The sequence below is a fragment of the Scophthalmus maximus genome, chromosome 19 (genome assembly GCF_022379125.1).
Source record: "Scophthalmus maximus strain ysfricsl-2021 chromosome 19, ASM2237912v1, whole genome shotgun sequence".
NCBI lineage: Eukaryota > Metazoa > Chordata > Actinopteri > Pleuronectiformes > Scophthalmidae > Scophthalmus > Scophthalmus maximus.
This window is the reverse complement of record NC_061533.1, coordinates 12,539,406-12,561,734: the sequence shown is the minus strand read 5'-3', so window position 1 is coordinate 12,561,734 and position 22,329 is coordinate 12,539,406. Positions and strand designations below refer to the sequence as shown.

At 42.6% G+C, this 22,329-nt stretch overlaps 2 protein-coding genes across 7 annotated transcripts; one reads left to right on the top strand and one right to left on the bottom strand.

The window, feature by feature from the left end:
- Positions 1-1,446: 1,446 nt before the first annotated feature.
- inpp5jb (inositol polyphosphate-5-phosphatase Jb) lies at positions 1,447-17,666 on the bottom strand. Of its 2 annotated transcripts, none has more exons than XM_035640264.2 (13): positions 17,527-17,666; positions 12,650-13,155; positions 11,392-11,499; positions 11,011-11,119; positions 8,143-8,259; positions 7,007-7,182; positions 6,700-6,811; positions 6,431-6,540; positions 6,007-6,214; positions 4,902-5,039; positions 4,711-4,794; positions 4,528-4,632; positions 1,447-4,338 (listed from the first exon to the last, which is right to left on the bottom strand). In XM_035640264.2, exons 2-13 carry the CDS (start codon positions 13,141-13,143, stop codon positions 3,994-3,996), a joined length of 2,106 nt encoding a protein of 701 aa, XP_035496157.1. In that variant the 5' UTR covers positions 13,144-13,155; positions 17,527-17,666; the 3' UTR covers positions 1,447-3,993. The 2 variants fall into 2 exon arrangements, with proteins under 2 accessions (XP_035496157.1, XP_035496156.1); XM_035640263.2 differs by having other exon boundaries at positions 17,521-17,659.
- selenom (selenoprotein M) lies at positions 17,594-22,247 on the top strand. Of its 5 annotated transcripts, XM_035640274.2 has the most exons (7): positions 18,165-18,314; positions 18,563-18,637; positions 19,426-19,792; positions 20,505-20,540; positions 20,746-20,780; positions 20,910-20,988; positions 21,501-22,247. In XM_035640274.2, the coding sequence occupies exons 3-7, from the start codon at positions 19,697-19,699 to the stop codon at positions 21,729-21,731; spliced, it is 477 nt and encodes a 158-aa protein (XP_035496167.1). In that variant the 5' UTR covers positions 18,165-18,314; positions 18,563-18,637; positions 19,426-19,696; the 3' UTR covers positions 21,732-22,247. The 5 variants fall into 5 exon arrangements, with proteins under 5 accessions (XP_035496170.1, XP_035496169.1, XP_035496167.1 ...); XM_035640277.2 differs by lacking the exons at positions 18,165-18,314; positions 18,563-18,637 and adding an exon at positions 17,594-17,610; XM_035640276.1 differs by lacking the exons at positions 18,165-18,314; positions 18,563-18,637 and adding an exon at positions 17,632-17,769.
- Positions 22,248-22,329: the final 82 nt, after the last annotated feature.

The following is a 22,329-nucleotide window of genomic DNA, read 5'->3' as shown; positions in this document are numbered from 1 at the left end:
AAGAACATCTAAACATGTTCTTCCCTAGTGAACCAACCAGATAAACCTGAAAATACAGTTGCAACAATGTAAAATCCGGACTGTGGAGAGAAAAGCAGAGGCTTGGGGTATTAAATCTCAACCTAATTTGATTACACCTTACTCAAAATGCTCTAATCTTCCTCTTATGCTTCAGGCCCTGTTGTGTAATATAATCAAACTCTTTGATTGTGGACATGTTGTACCTTTGTATCCTGCAGATGGGTTTAATTGATGTTTCTACCAGGGCTGGTTTACCATTGTTTTAGCTCCAAATCAGGACCATTTTATTTATCTTAGGAGAATGAAGGTCTGACAGTAAGAAAAGTCACTCTGAGAGTGTTATGCACATGTTGAAACTCATGAAGCTCCTTTCTGCTTGAGAATATCTGACGTCCAGCATTTATTAATCCTAGCATTTTCAAAATATCTCTCAATAAATTTTGCCATGGTGGCTTAGCATTTATGACGGTGTCTCATTCAAAGTCCAGTGTTACATCATGGAGCGCCAAGACCTGACATTCAGTCTGACATAGAGTGAGGAGATATAGCACAGAGGTTAGATACTGTACCATACCAAACAGGGACTTTTGGGGTGTTTGTTAATGACCTCATGTGAGACTGAGAACAAAGGTAGCATTAACCAATATTAATAGGTGAGGATTATTCCACACACGCACACATAACCACATGCATACATAACCAGACACACAGTGGTGACTCAGATAATCAGCAGAATAATAGCTCAAAAATCCCTATTATGCCCTCGTCATACAAACACAGTTATTTACCTCCTTGTGGTACCTAAAAATTTGACCTCTCAATTCTGTAATTTTGATGGAGAGAGGTGAAATTGATCAGGACACTTCACACTACACTCATTTATATTATCAGCCTGCATCATTCTAATCAATTAACCTACCAGTTTTTGCACTTGCCATTATGCTGTATAGTGTTAGTAAACCAAGCAACTCAATCCCTGACCAGTGTTGCATCAGAATAGTACAGTCAGCATGAACTTGCATGGTGGACACTTTCTTTTCAGAGGGCAAAAAGCATGATGCAAGATGCACCTGCTGTTGCCTTCTACAGAATATTTTGTTATGTTTGATGCCCACATTTATTCAAAGAGGCTAAAATAGCAAAAAAAAATTCCAATGTAAGCAATAAAAAGACACAAGACAAGAATCTGGTTATCCCAAAGTTAAAAGTAGACTGGAGGGCCACTCTAATACTGGTAATCATTAAATAAGTCAGATCAACGATAATGTATAGTCCTGTTGCAATAATGACCTTTGTGACTGGCTGCAGAAAATATTACATCCACTTAGCTTGCATGCACGCACACACACACTTAAACTCTACCAAACAAAAAAATGTTAATTTAGCAAACAATGACAAGAGACTCAAGAAACAGACGGACCACACTTTGAAGGGGAGTATATTTTATTCTTTGGACAGTGTTGCACTAGTTTTGAGGTTGAAGAACAAAGCAAGCAACCCTTAAAAAACCTCTACTCATTGATCAGATGATTTCACAGAGATAAACCATCCTCATATGCAACAATCAATGTCTCACTCCTCGCTTGCTGTATTATTATTTTTTGTCAGTTTCATTGACATTTATACAAACACCTGTAGACTAAACAATCTACATTTCAGACATTAAAATCAACATTTGACCTGGATTAACTTAACTCTTCATAGATCCAAATACAAAATGAAAATAATCTTCAATATTTTTGTAATATAATTTCCACTGAAATAACGCTCCCTCACTGGCCAGCAGAAGTCAGGCTCATTTAACAGTTAAATAAGAAAATAAATACATAATTTAAGTAAAAATAAACTTTGTGGCATAGATTGTCTCCTATATAATGTTCTCTACCATACTTCATATTTGTTTTTCATCTATTCTAGCCACATCATTACATAACAATAACGTTCTGTAGAATATTTTTTTCATAAACATTTCACAACAGATAATCACTGGTCAGGGCTGCAATGCTGATCATACTTATCTAAATGACCTAAATTAGGACATGGTTCATACAATCGTAATCTTTTTTTTAAATGTTACTCTAAACAAAAGGTCCAGAAGATTTTCCCATTTCAAAATCAAGAAAATACATGAATGCACCATGAAATGATTCAAACAATTTAAGATTTAAGAAAACAACTATCCTGATTTTTCTTTTCCTAACACTTACACTGATGTTCATTTTTTTTATACTGTCCTTAACATGTTTTTCTGACAATTGTCACAGCCACGATTATAACAAAGAGGAGTCAAAAACAGCACTTTACGGCACAAAAATCACAGTACCGGAATGTACAGTATGTCCAGCAGCAAACCATGCAAACACAGTCACACCCCACTCACTAGCTTCACACGCATACCTCCAACATCCAAAACACACACACACACACTTCCATAAAAACACATACACACAAAATCTGATTACAGACATACACACTGAGGTCACAGCTACAACAGTATACACTGTTCTACGCCAACAGCCCAAAAGTACAAAGTGTCTAAGATACAAATAAAAAGGTCACACGGTAATACGGCCACGCAACTAATGTGTCTATTGTTGCTGTCAGCTAATCACCAGGATCCAGGATGTGAGCTAGAGAGAAAAGTAAATTATTAGTTTGGAGCATTTAATTTATTTGAAATATCACATGACAGTGGAACATGTTCCTTTGTATCATACTACTTACAGTACGATACAAAACCCTGTAGTAGCCCTACATGGTAGAGTTCATGCTCACATTTGTCGGAGATATCCAAATTGAAAATTGAGTCTTTGATTGCTTCCATGTTGAAAACATCATGCCAATTTTTTTTAATACATATTCAAAAGGAAATCAACACTAAGTATGTGATTTTGGTGGTGTCTGTAAACTTGTTTAAAAAAGTAAGTCAACCTCTCTGCTGCTGTGGCCTTTGATGAGGCCCATTAACTCATAGAGGTATGTGCGTAAAAAGCAATACATGAGTCAGATGTTGCTGTAGTTTTCACTGGAGCTGGCAAATAATTCATCAATTGGTTCTGACAAGACAGCTTTGCTGTGTCAGGTGAAAGCAAGCTTCCCATACCCATCACATCCCAATACACCGATGTGGCGATCCACTAAAAGGCCTTTACGCTCACATTCACTCTCTAAGCTGACGGGGGATTTGCTGCTGCCATGGCTGGTGGCCAAGCCCGCTGAACTCTGGTCTCTACCTACGTTAGCTCCGTTCAGTTTTTTATATACCCCAGAGGAACTTCTATCCCACCGGTGGATCATTTGAAATGCTCCCTGTGCTTCTGGATATATCCTGCAGAATTTCCAAAATAGTGAATACAAACAAGAGTCAAACTGCACGCCCATTTGCAGATTTACAGAAACCAGTAATGAGATTGATTGTTGATAGAGCTAGAACGTGATGCTTTCAACGGAATAAAAAGCATGTTGCCCTGTCGTGATAGTCCTTTAGGTTTGAGCAGATTTGTTTCAAAGAGACGTGTCCCCCAACTAAAGTAAACTGAGTGCCAAGTCTGCTGACACGACTGCTAGGTAAGTGCAGAATTTCAAACCACTACTGGAATATAGGGAAGATGGTTTCAAAAAGTATGACATTATCTCTCTTATATTCTACATGACCATAACTCCTTGAGTATTTCCTAATGAAAGGTGTCAGCTCCCTGTACTGTCCACACCTGAGAACGGACAAAGATAGAAGAAACAGGACAAAGTGAGAGGTTCACAAATAAAAAAATAAACATATAATATGTGCACAGCTTAATAAAAGAACGCAAGGCAAAGTGATCATTCTGGACAAGCCAGATGGCTGTTCCTGACAAGGATGGCATCAGAGACTGTACATTTTCGTTACAGAAAACATACGGTGTAGTGGATGTATCAAATAAAAGACAACAGTTGGTTATGTGACCTGTGACAACAGCAGGACTAAGTGGTGCATCACACTCCTGAATCATCTGTGGTTTTGGTTGCATCCCCAGGAGCGGACGCCAGGCTGCTGCTGCCCTCTGCTGGATGTCCTGCAGACTCACACCCAGCTGTGGCGCTGGACTGGGGACCATCAGTGATGTTTTGCTCTTTCACTTTGACCTGTGCAGGACTGCCAGAGCGGCTTTGACTGCGGCTGCGGCTGTGGGTGCCGCTGCGAGCCCGGCGGTGTTTGCCCTTGCGTGGACTGGGACTGCGGGACCTCGTCTTCGACAGGACCATAGTGCCTTCATCTTCTGAGCTAAAGTCAGAGCTGTCTGAAGAAGTCATGCCAAGGCCTGACGTGGGAAGCTGGATCTGCGGACAGATGAAAAAGTAGAGGATAAGCTGGTGAAGGAGGGGATACAATATGGAGAAAGAACAGCTAAATGTCAGTGGTAGGAATGAAAAAAGTGTAAAGATGCAAATAGGAACATCAGAAATCATAGCATACAACAGATTTAACGTCACCCTCGAAAAGAAAATGTATTAGTGAGTTATGATTACCTGAAATGGCTCTGTTACACCCACAATGGTGTTCATGTTGTTGCTATAGTAACCCAAGATAAAGTCCCCTGAGCCTTTGGGCAATTCCTCCTCGGTAAAGGTTACCTGGAAAACGGTTTGTTCAACATTAATTGAATGTGCAATAAAAGTATCTGAAGAGCATTCAGCACACATCCAGGTTACCTGCTGTTCCTGTCGTTGGAAATCGGCTTCCTCTTGCTTGGCCCACACATATCCCACATAGTCCTTGTGGTGTTTGAAACCCACCTATTGGGACAGCAGCAAAATTACTGAAATGAACTACATGGTTCAAATTTGCAATACACAGAAGCATTTGATATGTAACGCAGTAACACTTATACGATAGAGGTCACCTTGTAAAGTCCAATCCAGTCCCAGGAGCTGCGCGAGTAGTTGGGTGCCAGTTTGAATGTTGTTGTGGCATCAGCAATGCTATTCCACTCGTCATCCACTATGAGTGTGACCAAGGGAATGTCCACCTTGTAAGGGAACTGCAAAGAGCAGTTATCATAAACATTAACACAGTGCAAATATTTAGCTGGTTTTCCAAAATGACAATGAGGGCTTGATATCGAACCTCGGTACTTCTGTGTACCGACCACATGGCGTCCACATCATCGATTATCAAAACCAGTACTGAAGTATGGAAAGTTGGCATTGAAATGTATGGTCATATTGTTCATTTTATGCACATATTCCTATGGAGCCCCTGAAGGGACATGGGCTAAAAAAAAAAGTGATGTTTCTGGTGCACACAAGAAAAAAAAACCTTTTCTTTATTGTCCTGTTTAGTTGAGCCACACTAAAAGGACTACATAGTCCACCAGTGATGATTTCATAAAGAGGAGGCTATGGTAGGATCCAAACAAGGAAGCTGTCACATTTGAAAATGAATTACAGTCGGACTCGCTGTTATTAAAGAACACGACATAACCCGTTCTCCTTACATTTTGTGTACATCCACCTATACCCATGGAGTTGGCCAGATGTTTGTGCTTGTTCGAAACAGTTTATGAGACTTCAAAATAAGTTTGTAAGATGACGTTCAGAGGCAATGTAAAGACTTTACAATGTCTTTATAAAGAGGGCCAAGTTCAAAATATAGCACAACTAACTCCTGAACTGTCACTGTCAATTCCAGATTGAAACATAACAAGCCAAGATGGCTCCAGTATGCTAAATGATATGCTCCTGGCCGTTCTTGTGCGCACCAGAAAGTTTACTTTTATTCATTTTTTCCCCATGTCTCCTAGGGGCTCAGTATATTCTCTATTAATTTTCTGATATAAATCATACCTTTGCTAAGTTCAGCTCTTAAAACGTTATTATAATGATATTGTTTTGATATTGGAACAGAAACTAAGTATAATATTATCACATTAGCGCTAACATTAGTTTTCAAAGATGCAAGTCCTCATAATGATTGATATGTCAAAGTTGTGTTTGGGTTTGTCTCACCTGCAAAGTAAAGATGGAAGAGACTGGTTTGTGGTCGCTGACGGTGAATTCCATGTGACTTCTGTAGCAGTGTTGCATCACTTTGGTCCCACTGGTCAATCCTGAAATGGAGCAACGCTTCCCTTCGCTTAGTGCGGCACCGGCAGGTGCAGCGGCTCTCAGACGCCACAGGATCCGATCGGTCCAAGCTGGTTTACGTTTCTTTCCACTGGGATGAGGACAGAAAGATGGAGACGTTGGAAGAGAAAGAAATTCCCAAAATGCCATTTCATTTAAAATAAACGAATAAAGATTAAAATAAAGAGAGGCCCTTTCACTGTCCCTGGGCAAGCGAGAGCCTTTCAGAGAGGGGAATAAAGTATGCTGAGCTAGGCACTGAGATATCTGGCCTAGAATTCATAACAGCACCCCTGGCAACACCAACCTTGTGTCATATGTATTTGTTCCGACATCAAACTTGTAGGTAGGAGGGAATTTCAGCGGTCCCTCGTGAAATCCCTCTAACACCGTCTCACTGTCTTTGGCCATGTTCAGCTGTAAAGATAACAATTAATATCACTATGATATAGAATTGACTAATGTTTCTCTTCTGCCCTCTTGTGCATATACCTACACAGTGCATGGTCCGCCAGATGAGAGAAGAAATATTGTTCACAATTATTCTGACCTAAAAAAATATATAAAAAATCTTACCTGATCCTTTTCCCACAGCAAGGGGAATCTGTTGTTATCAATGGATGATTTTACCACTTGCATATCCAGGTCATTAATGCGGAAATTGAGATCTCCCAACCAGAACACCACACTGTAGAAAAAGAACAGTCATTTCATGTAGTATTTTTGCAATGCAGATTTTGACAATGAATATGGAGAAAATAAGTCTCACAGTTATACAAGAGTGGAAAGATTCGCTCACATATTTTTCTGCTTATCAAACAGAAAAAGGTAAACTAAACGTGTGCTGTGCTGCGTGTGCATGTGTTTATAACTGCTGACTTACTCATGGTCAAGAACCCCAGTGGCAGCCTGGCCCTCAAACTGCTGCTGCTGCAGGATGCTCTCAAAGTCCTCCATGCGCTGCTCTGAGTTCTCCATGTGAGCCGGCAGGTGGCAGTTAAGGAAGCAGATGGTGTGACCGAACACTGACATGCGGGCGCTCACTCCACCTTTATTCCCCTGTACCACAGACCAGCAGAGGCAGACGGTTGGATATTATGAAAGCAAGGCAGACACACACTGCTGTGGGGAGGGGAAAAGGTATTTGTACGAGTCTATTCAACATTTCCCCCGCAGCAGTATTAAATGGATGAATAAAGAATGAATGCATACAATATAGCAAGTGGTGGAGAGAGTCAGAAGTATGTCAGGTTTCACTCTATTGACTGGTGTGTTTCTGCCACAGACAGAAGGTTTTTCTCATTAAGGATTAATCAATATTTAATGCTAACAGGGAAGTGAACAGAGGGGGGGGGGGGGGGGGGGGGGGAGTCTGTGGATTTCTTCCCACTCTTCTCACGACTGCAGTGACCCACTAAAAGAGATAAGAGACACTACAAGTGTCACTACAAGTGTAAAGTTTCTATACGAACGCAGAATTTCACTTAAAACATAGAACAGAACTTTTCAGAAATCCCCCATTGTGATCTTATTTTCCATCTAACATCGTGTCAGTGTAACATGTGGCAATAAACCTCTTTTTGACCTTTTTCCAACAGAACTCCTACAGATCCTATGTATATTTATCTAATTTTCATACTAGTTAAAACATGACTGAATATGAGAATCTCCCAAGTCTGTAGTTTGCCCCTGGTTCATTTTTGTTATGCTTGACTTTCCAAGCATGAATAACCGCTTGCTGTGAGATGCCAAAATCTATCTCTTTCTCATAAAACTAGATGAAACATCATTTGAATGAGAAGATCTTATCTTTACGTCACCTGTTTACAAATCGCGCAGAAGTAGCGTATAAAACTGTATTGGAAAATGTGTGTCTCTCAGATCTCCATCAGGTTGTCCACTGACAGCCATGCAACTGCAAACCTAGTCACTCATCGCAGAGATGTGCAACAAAGCTTCCAAGTGTGAAGCTTCCATAACACACTGCTGATCACAGAGTGGTGTCAGGAGCCGTCTCACCCAGTAACCCCCCAGGCCAGTGCGGGTGGTCTCAGTCTGGACTCCGCGGAGGAAGGGCAGATGGAAATACTTGGCAAAGATTAACAGTAGCAATCCTTGCATCCGCTGGGAGGTCACCTGAGACAGGTAGGGATCAACAGAAAAGAGGAAAAAGATAAGATGACATGAATAGGCAAAACAGTGAGTTATGAGGAGGCACTTTACATAATTCTGAAAAGAGAATGGCTCTACTTTTTGGCTTGCGATAAAATTTAAATAAACAAATTCTCTGCGTCTGGCTTTGCTGTGTCCATTTCTGCTGCTTGGCTTCACTTTCTCTTCCCCTCCTCTTGCAATCTTCATCCTTCTACCCCCTAACATGTCATTCTGCCCTGTGGCCCTGGTCTCCCACTACTTCACACGAACCAGTGCACATCAGAGAGGCCATAGCCTGTGGTCCACCCTCACAGTGGAAACAAACCACTCTGTAGGGGAAACGGGATGTTCACACTCAGACTTTTCCCTTTCTGCAAGGCCTCCGCCATCATGCTTCTTTTTATGCTACACAACAAGATGTACATTTTGACAACTGTATGACAAAACAGTGTGGATTTTTTTGTGCTTCACAAGAGGGCAAGGGATATTGTTGAGTGGAGAAAGACAAGGTATTTGCACGCTGTGCCAAGCCCCTCACCAGATATATATGCCCATCCCTCCCTCTCCCTACTGGTCCACACATCCCAACCCCCAACCATGGGGCCGAAGAAGCACGATAACACCCAGCCTGGAATGTCCTGAGGGCAGTAATGGAGGCACACATCTCCACGTGACATTAGACCCTCTTGCTTGTGTACCAAATTGGTATTTAAACGACTCTGTTGCATAATAGATTCTACTGAACCGTAAAGTGGACCGACTACATTTGTGGTACGTGTGCGGACGCAATTTGTGTCTGTGTGTGTCGAGAAAGTACCTTTGCCTACGTGTACTATGGTTGAAAAGCATTTCTTATCAACATCAGTGAACACGGGAAGAGCTCCTGAAGGCTGCCAAGCTACATTGTGACTCAGAGCAGAAAAGACATTTAAGGCCCAGACAAGTGCGTGTGTGCGCGTGTGTGTGTGTGTGTGTGTGTGTGTGTGTGTGTGCGTGTGTGTGTGTGTGTGTGTGAGTGAGTGAGTGAGTGAGTGTGTGAGTGAGTGAGTGAGTGAGAGAGAGAGAATGAGAGCATGTGTCCAGCAGTTCATGTTTGACCTTGAAGCAAACACAACTGAGGAAATAAACTGTGAGTAACAAGTGGGATGTTTCCAAGGCAGCCAGGGAGTTGAGAAGGAGTTCAGTGCAAAAATTCTAATTAAGTCTAATTCATTCTAGTCTCTAATATTGACAACCACAGAAACATCAACATATACCCCACCTTTCATAACAAGTATGTGTGTTAGATACAATTTAGTGGATTTTTTTACCGCTAACTTAATTGATTTATTGATATACAGTTTGTACTTAACCAGTGAGACTTTTTTATTAAATACTGTGTTTTGGGTGTTTTTTCAGATCCTTGACCTGTTATGTTAGGATCTAACCCAAACATTAATCGTTCATGTACGAAAACTATTACATATTACAGCCTAGAAATATCTAAAATGCATGTTTAGCTGCTTCAGAGTGCAAAAGAAAAAAAAGGTCAATCCAATAAACAACACTGCAAATAAAATGTCATGCTGCAAATTAATTCAGTAGTGAGCAATGGTGCGGTTTACAAATTAGGGCCAGGAAAACAACTCCCTTTGCTAATTTGTGCATCTAGATTGTAGCACAAACTGACACGATGGCGACAATCAGCAAATGTTTGGTGATTAGCCACAAAATGTGTCTTGTTGGCTCAGTGTTCCTGTAGTGAAAAGCCGATTTGAACAAGCTTCCTTGTGCTCAGTTGCCGCAGTTACAGAATGAACCTGACCAAGAGTCTTAGTGAGCAGACTATCTGCCAACAGAAAGAACAAATGCTGTGTCTGTCCACCGTATCATGACCAGACAGATTCTTACTGACACCAACATGCTTGTGTTTATAACACGTGTTTATGTTCATGTACTTGAGAGCTTGACACGTCTCTAACAATCACATTCCCCAACCTGCTCACTGCATTAATATCCACATTAAATAAACAAAAAGGTCACATTGAGAGGATTTTAACAAGACTTCAACTCGCGTGGCAGACCGTGAGAGGGCCTGGGGACGGCATCAGTCTCACTGTCAGAGGACCCATCAACACTGACAACATCGTGATCCAAAAATAAAACAGCACGCTGGGAGACATTTGTCTAGCTCTTTCAGCTCGACAGCTGATTCACGCTCTCCAGCTCACCATGTCAACAGAGCCAAGCATCGTTTCACATGCGGCAGGAATGAACAGCAACCAGGTAGGTGCCCTTGAAAACGGAAAATATGGAAAATACCGAAACACCACATGGTTCTCAAGATAATGAACATTTTGCTGTGGCATGCTTTCAATGTCTTATTTGATATACAGTGTGATATATTAAAGTATTTGCTGCATCCCATTCAATATGTGCCTTAAATAATTCTGGATTACTTGTTATATTAACATTATTAGGCATTAGGGTATAGAAAGATGTAGAAAAAGGGCGCAGGTCTGCAGGCTTTAACACACACAGAGGGAGACCAAGAGATAGTGGGTGCTTTGCTTGACTTTGCATTATTAAGTTGGCAGCAAAAGACACTGACATTACACGCCTGTTATAAATTATCTCCCCATCCGTTGCTCAGGGAACAAAATGAGCCGAAACGGCAGCAGGAACGAATCTAAACTGTTTAGCATTTTATCATGAGAGTGTGCATATGTGTTTATAATAAGACCCATTACTGACCAGCACATAACCAAAGGGGCTGAGTCTCTCCATGCAGACCTCGCTCCACTGGTCCGTGAAGAGGACATCTTTCAGCCTTTTGTTAATCATAGAGTTCACTTCCTGCAGCCTTGAAGAAAAAATGACACACAACAAGGCACAAGGGTCAACAGCAGACACAGACGTAAGAGGGGCCGACGAGAGGAGCTCTGATAATATATGGGCGGGTTAATTAATAAAAGAGAATTGTTGCCATCAGGAGGGAGAAACATTCACGGCAGGGCCGGACTGCTCATTAGTGATAATGTCGGCAGCGTAAATGTGGGGGAAGTGAGATCAAATGGACACAAACCTTTTCTGTGGAAGAAACTGGATGACAACTGCACCACAAAAAACACTCACCCGATGATGTACATGTCTGTGTTTCCGTCACCCACATTCAGCCCCAGCAAGGCAGTGATGTCATCGGGTGGCGTGGCCGAACCCACGTTCCAAGTGATGATGTGCACCCTGTTGGAAAAACAGTGTTACGTAAAATCTCTCATCTCAACAGTCATCTCCTACACACCTCTGTGTCATCACCTACAGACTTAGTGAGACAGCATGACTCTTGAATTAATATATTCTGGAGAGATGACAGTGACAGACTCTAGTGTATTTGTCTATTCAACACATTTACACATTGATGTACCACACACAATTACCTATGTAATTATAAATCTTATATAAAGTATGAGAAAATATCCCCTGACTTGCAGGGTCATTGTTAAAAATTCAGAAGCATGAGCCTCATTTAGATTTGCAAGTTTTCTTGTTTAGTAAAATGACCAAAAATGTCAATCAATTTCATTACGACCAACTGTGTTTTCTGTGCTGGGACCCTTACTTTGAAATATGTTCCTTAAAAACCATCTACATGTTATGACACAATATTGTAATGTGCCTGTATTATTCATATCTTCATATTTTTTCAATAGCTCATTTAACCATACAGGGTTATATGCTGTTGCAAAGACATTATAATAATATTTTTGGCAAAGAATTGTGTTGAAGGTCACAGACTTATCTCTGTCTCAGTTCTGAACCAGAATAAGACACAGAAATACATATTATGCTGGAAAAGTAAAGGTTACATTTTACCTATTTTATTTTATAAGCCGTATAAAAACATTTAATAAATAATTTAACATTCATAAATCGTTTATAACAGTTGTTAACAACTGTGAGGGCTTTTTAAATGTCTATTGACATACAGTGTTTGGCAATAATTGTCATTTCTGCTTGAAGACGTATTTTATATTAGTACAACTGGGTTTTAATACGCTTATATCTTTATAAGCTTATACGCTTATATCTTTATTAATAAATCATATTATAGAGTGTTTTAAATCATTTATTACGTGTTTGCATTCTGCTGATGAACTCTAAATAGGGGGACTTGAAGTAAAGTGTTACCACAGTCAAGGACATAAATGATTCCTTCACAGAAACAAATAACCGTGCTACATCCTTGCAATAATCATGCAGCCATGCAGTGGTGCAATATATGTATAAATAAAAGCTACGTGTGCCAAGGCTAATCTTTCTCAGCTCTATGGCGATGAGGCGCACAGTGAGACACGCTGAGACATGAATGTCACACACACATCAGGGCACTTGCCTGAAGTCTTCCACAGTCTGGGCCTGAGTGTCGGCTGTCCCTGCTACAGAGAGGGCTCTCTGTGCATGAGGGTTCAGGCGAGGAGTGTCGGGCCTACTCGTGGGTGGGTGGGGGACTGAGACAGCTCGAACAGGGTGGTGTCCTGGACCTTTCGGGCCGGCCCTAATGCCGTGACCAGTGCGCTGTCCAAATGGTTTGCCTACTGCCGGGCGTGAGGGTTTGGGACGACTCGCCCCAGCGCCATCGGGAGTGCTCTCATCCTGCTTCGCCTCTGGAGCTGGTACGGCTTTGGGCTCGGCTTGAGGTTCAGAGATGTCAACAGAGCCCTCCACTCTGGCACTTCTCTGGGGCCGCCGAGGCCTGGCGGGCGCTGGAGGCTGGCCGGTCGAGGGATCATTGGATGGAGCCGTTGCATTTGATGCTGGAGCTGGAGTTGTTGTTAAAGCTTCTGCTTTTGGGTTTTCTTCTTGTGTCTCACTCTTATATTGGTCCATTTCTTAAGATTTCTGTGACAAAGAAAAAAACTTGTTGGAATGGTTCCACTTGCACATTATTTTTGCATTTTAGGATTGTTACATTTATGTGTAACATCAGAATTATATGGCGGGATTCACAGTCTCTGAGGCCATAAGATGATGGTATGTTGTGATAAGGAAAACAAATCTATAAAAGGGCACGGTGAGGATTTCTACCACTGGAACACTGAACTGCAAAACATGCAGCCTCTGTCACAGGAAAACTGAGTGAGTCAGGCTCCGACCATCATGACTGTTCAATTACCTGTCTTCTCATGGCCTTTAAAAACAGATGAATACAGCTGCATGTACTGACAGGAGAGACGACGTTTGAAGAGACACATACAAACAACTGCAAGAGAGCAGGAAGCGACAAGAGCACACAGATTCTCCTACTGTCCTAACCTCCGAGAGCTTTTGAATGGAGATTCCTCATCTTTCTGATCAGGGCACAGCCGAGGCTAGAGGATGTTAAAAGGATTTTGCTTGCAGTCTCACACTGAAGACAAATGCTGACAACCTACAGTATAATGTCTGCGCTGCAAATTATGTTGTGAGTTGCAATTTCCGATTGCGTCCATCGACAAAGACGGAAATCGGCCAAATAGAGACATTTGTAGAGAGAAACAGTCACTCTGTGGTTATCAGGTGCAAAAGCTGCATCTTTTTTACCAAATAATTTCCATGCATACATTGTACCTCCTAGAGCTTTTGAATGGAGAATTGGGGGGAAAAAATTGCCTGGACACAGTTTATTATATCCTGTAGTCGCCGGGCAGTCCTCCAGTAACCAGGGAGATGCTCAGTCGGTTCCTATCAGCTCAGAGCACCTGGCGTACACTGACATGAAGAACCGCTGCACAGTCCAGAACAGCTGAAGTCAACAGCACAGAACACACAACAGAGTGTGAGCAGCAGAGAGATCAGACGGACCCGGGGATCAGCGGAGGAGGACAGAGGTGAAGGAGGAATAAAAGCCAATTGATTCAAGTAACAATCCATTAAGCAAATTTGTGAATAAATGTCCGACATGCTTTACTCTATTACTGACTGATCAAACGACAGCAGTTAAAATGCATCTTGATCCTTTAAAGAGCTGATTTGGGCACAAAGCTACGGCAGCCTGACCAGCGGGAGAAGGGACCAAAGACGTCAGTGTCAATCAACCCATCTCAAACACATTTTCTTCATGGAAATTTATTACAGTGAAGACCCAAGGTTTTCCATTTTGGGGCCGAGGAAACAATGGAGCTCTCTCATTATTTTTTTCACATGACCTTGAAGCGACGGAGGCCACGACTTTCATGCAGAGAGGAGAGCTGCCTCTGTGCTCCACATGTGCCCAGAAACACGCTCGTACCCTGGTGCCTCTCTGGGCATAATGTATTCCTGTGGTCCATTTTAGTGATAGTGTGTGTGTGTGTGTGTGTGTGTGTGTGTGTGTGTGTGTGTGTGTGTGTGTGTGTGTGTGTGTGTGTGTGTGTGTGTGTGTGTGTGTGCGTGTATGTTTGTATGTGTATGTGAACTGGGGTTTGGTCATACGTTGGGATTGGGTTGGTGCAGAATGAGCAGAGAGGGAGCCGAGCGAGACGGCCTATTCAGTGACAACACTCTGTTTGCAGAATGTCTCGAAATTGATCCTCTCACACTTCCCTCTGGCACTTTCTATTTTTCCGAGCTTTAATCCCTCTTCTCTGTGTCTCTCTCTCTCTCGCTCATCGTCCCATTTCTCTAATCCTTCTTCTCTCCCTATCTTCTCCCAGACTCTGTTGTTCCATCCTATCCACCTTCACTGCATTGCCAATGAATTGCTCATCCCTTCAGTTTAGTTTTTACCCATCCTACAATTTTCCTTTGACATTCAGCTGATTAATAATCATGTCTGTCTTTTCCTCCCTTATTCCCACTGCACTCTGAGGTGACTCTCCGCCAACGACATGCTCTGTAGTGTTTCATTCAGCCAACCGCCTCACGGTAACTATCAGTGACGTCAACCTGGATCATAATCAGTGGTAATGTGCTGCCTCTGTGCTCATGGAACACGGAGAAAAAACAGTCCATGAATGAGAGAAATAGCTTGGTACAGTTTGTAGTACTTCATTACACATGAAGAGGCCTTTCTGTTTGTGGTTAGGAAAACACCTTTTGCATTCCAAAATCTAAGAAAAGTGCAGTTAATTTTTCTAACACAATTTTTGTTTCATATTCTGTATAAATGACTGAGTCAGAACCAAAGGTTTGCCTTTCCGGGAATAATCAGGACAGACTACCACTTCTTATTCCGCTCACGTTCGCAGAGGACTGAGTGGAATGATTTGATAATAACTAATGTGTCATAGTGTTTACATGCTCCCTCTTGAGGGGTGAGAGCTGAGAGAGCCGGGGGCGATGTAGTTTAACCCAGAAGGAGGCTGTAGCCAAGCTTCTTGTCTCTGCTGATGAACACGTTCGAAAACACAGATAATTTAGTCAGAATGTGTCAGAAGTCATATTCTATGTCTTTCCTCTTTGGGGATAACAAGGACCCTGTTGATACAGTGTTTCCAGCCATAATGTTGATACAATTCGGTTCACATCTTCAGGGTTTCATGTTGAACATCGACGTCCAAGGCCTCCAGGGCCACACGCCCCTGTGACAGGGAGACTAATGATGACCCGGACAGAAACGACACCGGCAGCTGCTGCCACAGCTGTGAATGCCTCATCCAGGTCCGAGCCCCACTGACAGTCTCCCCTGTATCCAGAGGGCCTCATCTTTCTGATCAGGGCACAGCCGAGGCTAGAGAATATTAAAAGGATTTTGCTTGCAGTCTTACACTGAAGACACGTGGTGACAACCTACAGTATAATGTCTGCACTGCAAAATTATGTTGTGAGTTGCAATTTCCGATTGTGTCCATCGACAAAGACGGAAATCAGCCTAATAGAGACATTTGTAGAGAGAAACCGTCAGTCTGTGGTTATCAGGTGCAAAAGCTGCATCTATTTTGCCAAATAATTTTCATGCATACATTGTACAATGTAATGTGATGAGGATAAACATTTTCAGTCTAGTGTCATTGGTCTGTTAGGAAACCTGGCCATGAAATCAAATAAAAAAAACTCATTGGGGATGATAAACATGAACCCTCAGTGGCACATGGAGTCAGGCCCAGTGCATGTGTACAGTAGACAGACATAAAACACAACACAATAGGGAAGTCAGTCGATTGCCCACATGTTCATTCCTGCCCAGTTACTGGTTTTCAGCTAAAAATAAAAACTTAAGAAATACGTGCCATTTGCCACAGACGTGCCAAAAGTTGCAACAGCAGTAGTCGTTGCATTTCCAGTAACGACTGAGAAAACCTGTTAGGGGAGCGAACGTCAGAGTTATTGGGACTTAAATTTATAAAAAAGTTGAATAATAATTAAAATGATTTGTTTTAGAATCCCATGTGGATACTTGTGCAGTGCTAATTCTTGTCTCAGTGCATGTATTACATTAGAATTATTACATACATTATTATACACCGCATTGTTGCATGAGCAGAAAATATGACTGCCATCTGGATACTGCCAAGCACTGTAATGTATGGCACTGTAAGAGTGAAGCAAATATGTATTATGTTACAATCTGTTAGAATTTAGCACATTTATAGCATGACATAGACTGCCTCCAACCCAACATTTAAGTGCAGCTATGCCTCACAACCAAGAGAAGGCTTATTTAAAGGATGTGCCCTTTGATATCTGACACGGCCTGTTGTGTAAACAGTAGAATATAGGTTTCTACGATGTACACTTTGGCCCATGGTACATGCTCATATTAATGTACTGTGACAGCAATGACCGGTGTCTCAGCTGAAAGAGGACAGCAGCAGATACAGTACATGGCCTAATTACACTCCCGCTTCAAGGACAATGTTCTTTTTCTGGCCGGAAAAGGAGGATGAAGGTCGTTTAAAACCAGTGTTTTGTCATCAGATATGATCTCAGCAACACGGGTGCACACAGTGTGTGTGTGTGTGTGTGTGTGTGTGTGTGTGTGTGTGTGTGTGTGTTAGAGGTGAAGGAGAAAAACATCATAGGCAGTGTGGTTGCACACATATCTAATGTGCGTCTGCATAATAAACGAATCATCAGCATGATGAATAGCACAAATAAATAGTGTAACACGCAGCCATGTCCACTGGGTCCACTGCCCCTTCTCGTGCAGACCCATCCACAGCGCGAGGAATGTGTCTACAGCTGCTGTAGGGTGAAACAAAAAGTAAACACCAATATCTGTCCTAGTGACACAGACTGACACATGCCCCCCATGGGGTTTCAAAGCGCGGCCACGACGCATGCGTGCAGCTGATGAACAGCTCTCACCTTTACCTCGCTGTGGTTCGTCGGTGCGCGGAGGACTTCAGCAGCTGCAGGGTGTCGGGCGGACCGTGTCTGCAGAGGTCCGGATCCTCGGTGAGAGATTCACTAAATAACGCGCTGAACGTCCCCTTCCAGTCGCCTCCCTGCAGAAACCATCGGTATCCCAGCGCCTTCCTCCTTCCTTCCTTCCTCCGCGGGGAGATGGCAGAGAGGAGCAGCAGCGACGCTGGCGACGGAATTGCCAGGCAGCAGGTTACATCTCTCGGAAACACACTCACTCACACACACACACACACACACACACACACGTTTAGGTTTAAAGACACAGGCTGCTGCAGCTCCCGCGCGCCTCTGTCCTGCGCTTCCCTCCGTGCCCTTCAAAATAAACGACGCGTCCGGGAGCGCTTCCGTAAACGCGCAGCCACTGAGAGCCGGCGATGATAGTGTGTGTGTATGTGTGTGTGTGTGTGTGTGAGATCAAAGCCAAGTGGAGCTCTGAAGATCATAGAACTAAAGCAGGTAGACAAGCACACACACACAGACGCGGCTGCCATTCCGCGGGCTGAAAGGACAACTCATTCTCCGTGACACTTGTTTCCACGATCCCCAAACTATTCGTCTTCATCAGCGTGTGAGATCAAATCCAACTGTGTGGATTTAAAAGGGAGCAGCCGTTCTATGTAGTTTAAGGATATGAGGAAGCACGACTGCCCCCCGGTGGTCGGTGTGGTGAAGTACAACGGTGAGGGTTGAGTGGCCTCATGCCAATTACCCCTGGATCCTTTTTTAAAGGGGCAGTAAGTTACATCTACAGCTACACAATTACATCTACATTGTTTTTTTGTTTTTTGCCTTTGTAAGCCTAGGGGTTCATTGGAAATATTTAATATAGCTGATTATAGTTGATAATTGTTACTCAATACATTATAGTATTTTTAGTTCATGTATTAATGTCTACAGAAAGACTTGACTCGTGTGTTTACTCATTTATAATCCGTTAAAACCTGTTTGTTGTTTGACACCACTTTTTTTCTTTTCTGGGGAGATAAAACACCAAAGCATGGGAATAGACAACACCTGCAGCTGAGGGCGCCTCACCAGTCTCCATGACCCCTTCAATGTCTGTGGCCTTTATAAAATTAATGAGACAAAACTGTATCCTAGCGTGTGTGTGTGTGTGTGTGTGTGTGTGTGTTGACGTCAATATAATATAAATTAATAAAATAAAAATTTGAATATGATCAACTTGGTCATAGCCTGCCTCAGGGTTAAAGACAATACTCTACATGTATTTTGAGAACTGCATTTCAATTTAGCTCAGATCCCCATGTTTTCTGATTAACACCAGGGTTTAGTCAGATTACGTTAATAATTACAGATAAATTGCTATGTGATTTGTTTCAGTTACTGGGGGTTTTGTTTTGGATTACTTCAAAATAAAACATTGAGAATATTGCGACATTAAACTTACAAAATGGATCCAGCCACAAAAATTTAATTTACAGAAATACTCTCTTGGAACACCCCAAAATCTAAAGCATTTTGTATACTCAGCATCCAGTGACTATAATTGTATCAGTATTGTACATTGATAAAAGTATATTACATTATTTCTAATGTAATCTGGACTGGTTACATGCATATTTTTGTATATGATTACATAACCCCGTCTGCATAATCAGTGCACTGTCCACCCTTGTTTACCAGAATGTGTGTCTCACCCTCAAATCCAATTTAGCACATCATCCATTATATGTCGCGACTCACAATTATGAAAAGTCTTCGAATGAAATCTTGATTACAGAAGATGACAGTTGTTTCTGCTTGCAGGAGAGAATACGTAGGCAACATGTCGGCTTGTTTTATGATTTAATAGAGCACTATCTTTTTATAATCTCTTTCATTCAGGAGGATTAACCATCAATTGCTCATCACATCTAAGGGATTCATTGTACTATCTTGACGGGGATGTCGCAGGTGACCAATGAGCGCTCCTCTCCACGCCTCTTTCTCCGCTGGGGGAAATATTTGACGTGGCAGAAGGATCCGGACGTGACATAGCTGCGCATCAGCTCTCCTCCTCTCCTCCTCTCCTCGGCGCAGTTGCCCACAAGCATCTGCAGGTTCCGGTCCCGAACGAGAGCAAGTCCTGGTCCGCGACCTGAGCCGCGGTCCGACGATGTGGCTGATCGCGTTGGCCGCTTTGCTCCACTGCGCCTCGGCCCATGATGTGGATCTGAAGGGAGTGGACGGGCTGGCGAAGGCCAGGGTGGAGGTACAGTACACCGAGGCTTCTTCGTGCATGGAAGCAGGCTGGGATATAGTCACGGTGACACAGGGCCAAGGCTTAAGTTTCTGAATTAAAATGTGTCTAAGTCTGTGGATGGATGCGCCTTTTTCCGCTCTCAACTGTCCCTGTTGGGCGCATGCGCGAGTGAGTCTTCTGGATGTGCGGTGACCTGAGTGGTTGTCCACCTGTCGACTGTGTAGACCTGTCGACTGTGTAGACTGTCATTCGCATTTTAACCATATTATCTCCTGTGATTTGGCTGGATGTTTTGGACGGTGGGAATGGGGTTCAGGGGGTTGGAGTCTAGCACAGAAGTTTCAGAAACTCCATCCATCTTTTTTTGTGAGAAACCATGCAGCTTTGCCCCCAGGGTGTCATCCAATCACCAACTTGCCAGCATCACTGAAGAAAAGGCGCTATCTGGTTCTATTGCTGTGTTAGTTACACCTACCATTTTATACCTGAGGCTCACATTTCTGCAAAAATGGGTTAGGCAACCTTCCCAGAAGCCTGCTTCAAGAAAGAGTCTAATCCAAAGCTGCTCTGAGGAGGAGGAGCTGCAATGAAGTAAAATGTGTTGAAAGACAGATTTCGGTGGCCACAACAAGTCAGTTAAATAGTAATTTTCTGAACCCACGGTGAGGCCTCGTGTGAAGCCTGAGAGCTTCTTGTAACGACTGCCTTCCTCTTTCTCCAGACGTGTGGTGGATGACAGCTGAACAGGCTCAGAGAGGTGAGTTACCCTCTGTTCTGTAATCAACACAACACAGACAACACCGAGAGCCGATGTCAGAAGCTAAATGAAGCCTAATCCCTGACTAAAAGTGTTCGCCATCCGAGGAACATTTTTACATCGAGGGTTTCACATAATCCCTGACAGATCTGTCACTGAAAACCAGGCCTGAGTGCAAAACCATAATCCCCACCTCTGTCTGCAGGTCAAAGCCTTCGTGACCCAGGATATTCCTCTTTAGTATCCTTTCACTCAAGTACATCACTGTTACTTATTTTTATATATCTTTTTATAAATTGTCTAAATTGGAAAAATGTAACAAATCCAGCATCTTCTCTGTGGGCCAATCTTTGACAATCGCTACCTCAGCCATAACCTGGTGATGAAGCACATTCCTGGGGCCGATCCTGAGCTTGTCCTCCTGAACCACCATTTTGAAGAGCTGGATGTAAGTCCTGTTTGCCATCTATTCATTTTGTTGTATTTATTGTTTGTTATTAATATAAGAAATCCCCTGTGTAGAATTTAAATACAACCCAATGCATATGGTGCTTCAATTTCTATTTTACTCTCAATGGGAGCGTTATTTACAAAATAACATCACGCTGTATCGAAGAAGACGTCATAAATCACGTGAAAATCGAAGTCATTAGAGTCACATAGACTTCTATAGAAACTGACTTCTCTTTGAAACCAGAAAAGTCGCCCTCTGCTGGTCATTTAAGTGAAATGAGGCTTTTATGCACTGGCTTCACTTTTTCAGGACCTGGTGACTAGGTCAATATTAATATACAGTCTATGTGTTTAATACACGGGATCATTTTAAATCCATCAGTGTTCATAAAACAGTTCAGTCAAATGGTGTATTTGTGTCTATCATGTTGAATGTACTGCATATTGCGGTTTTTCATGAAGTACTTACAGTGGAATTCTCTTTTAACCCCAACGCTTCCTCCACAGCGGATCGCCCTTTCCGACATGACCCGCTCTGAGATCAACGAGCTGCTGGGGAAACTGGGGTTCTACAAGAAGGCTCAACCGGAGGACGAGGTGCCGGAGGAGTTTCGCTTCTCTCCTGCCAAAAACGGCCCGTTGAAAGAGGAGCAAGCTTACAAACCCTCCAGTGCATCTCTCGTCACAGAGAACACCTCCTCAGAGCCCAGCGCTGAGGTCCAGCACACTGACCTATAACCCCTGCGTGACTAAAACATAGGAATGTAACAGTACCACTCTTCCCCATTGCTGCTCCACAACCAGCTGGTTATTGCAGTTGATGAGAGATATGTTGTTTCTGAAGGCGGCCAGCAGGTCATGGATCAGCCCTTGGGGAAGTACATAATCGTAGCATCAGACAAAAGGCCGTTAAAGGTCCACAGTCCGAATTTGCACATATTTTACTTGCAGTCTGCAGTGATAATAACCCCACATGAATTAGAATTGTTTTTGTCATATTTAGTTTTTTTGTTCACCATGTTTCGTCTGTGTTCAGGATCTTCATGAGTTCTCTTGTGTCTGTTTGCTTCCTTCCTACTGTGAAACTGAATGAAGCCTCAGGCGCAAAATCGTCTGATTTGCCTGAGGTTGATGCTACGAGCTCTGGTGGGTTCGACTCATACATGCAAGAGGATTCAAGTGAAAGGGCGATTTTAAAAAAAGCAAATAAAATAATGTGGGGGGAAAAAAAACCCTGCTCCTCGCTATGTTGAATTTCTATGTTCCATTTCTAAAGACTCCAAATTCATGATAGTAATTATGAATGCACATATTTGACACGACAGGAATAACGGTG

Excerpts from the sequence above, each read along its gene's own strand:
- inpp5jb (XM_035640264.2), bottom strand. The coding sequence starts at position 13,143 with ATGGACCAATATAAGAGTGAGACACAAGAAGAAAACCCAAAAGCAGAA. Across the intron at positions 6,541-6,699 it reads TGCTGTGGGAAAAGGATCAG|CTGAACATGGCCAAAGACAG; the intron begins GTAAGATTTTTT and ends TTATCTTTACAG. Across the intron at positions 4,795-4,901 it reads ACTGGATTGGACTTTACAAG|GTGGGTTTCAAACACCACAA; the intron begins GTGACCTCTATC and ends CTGTCCCAATAG.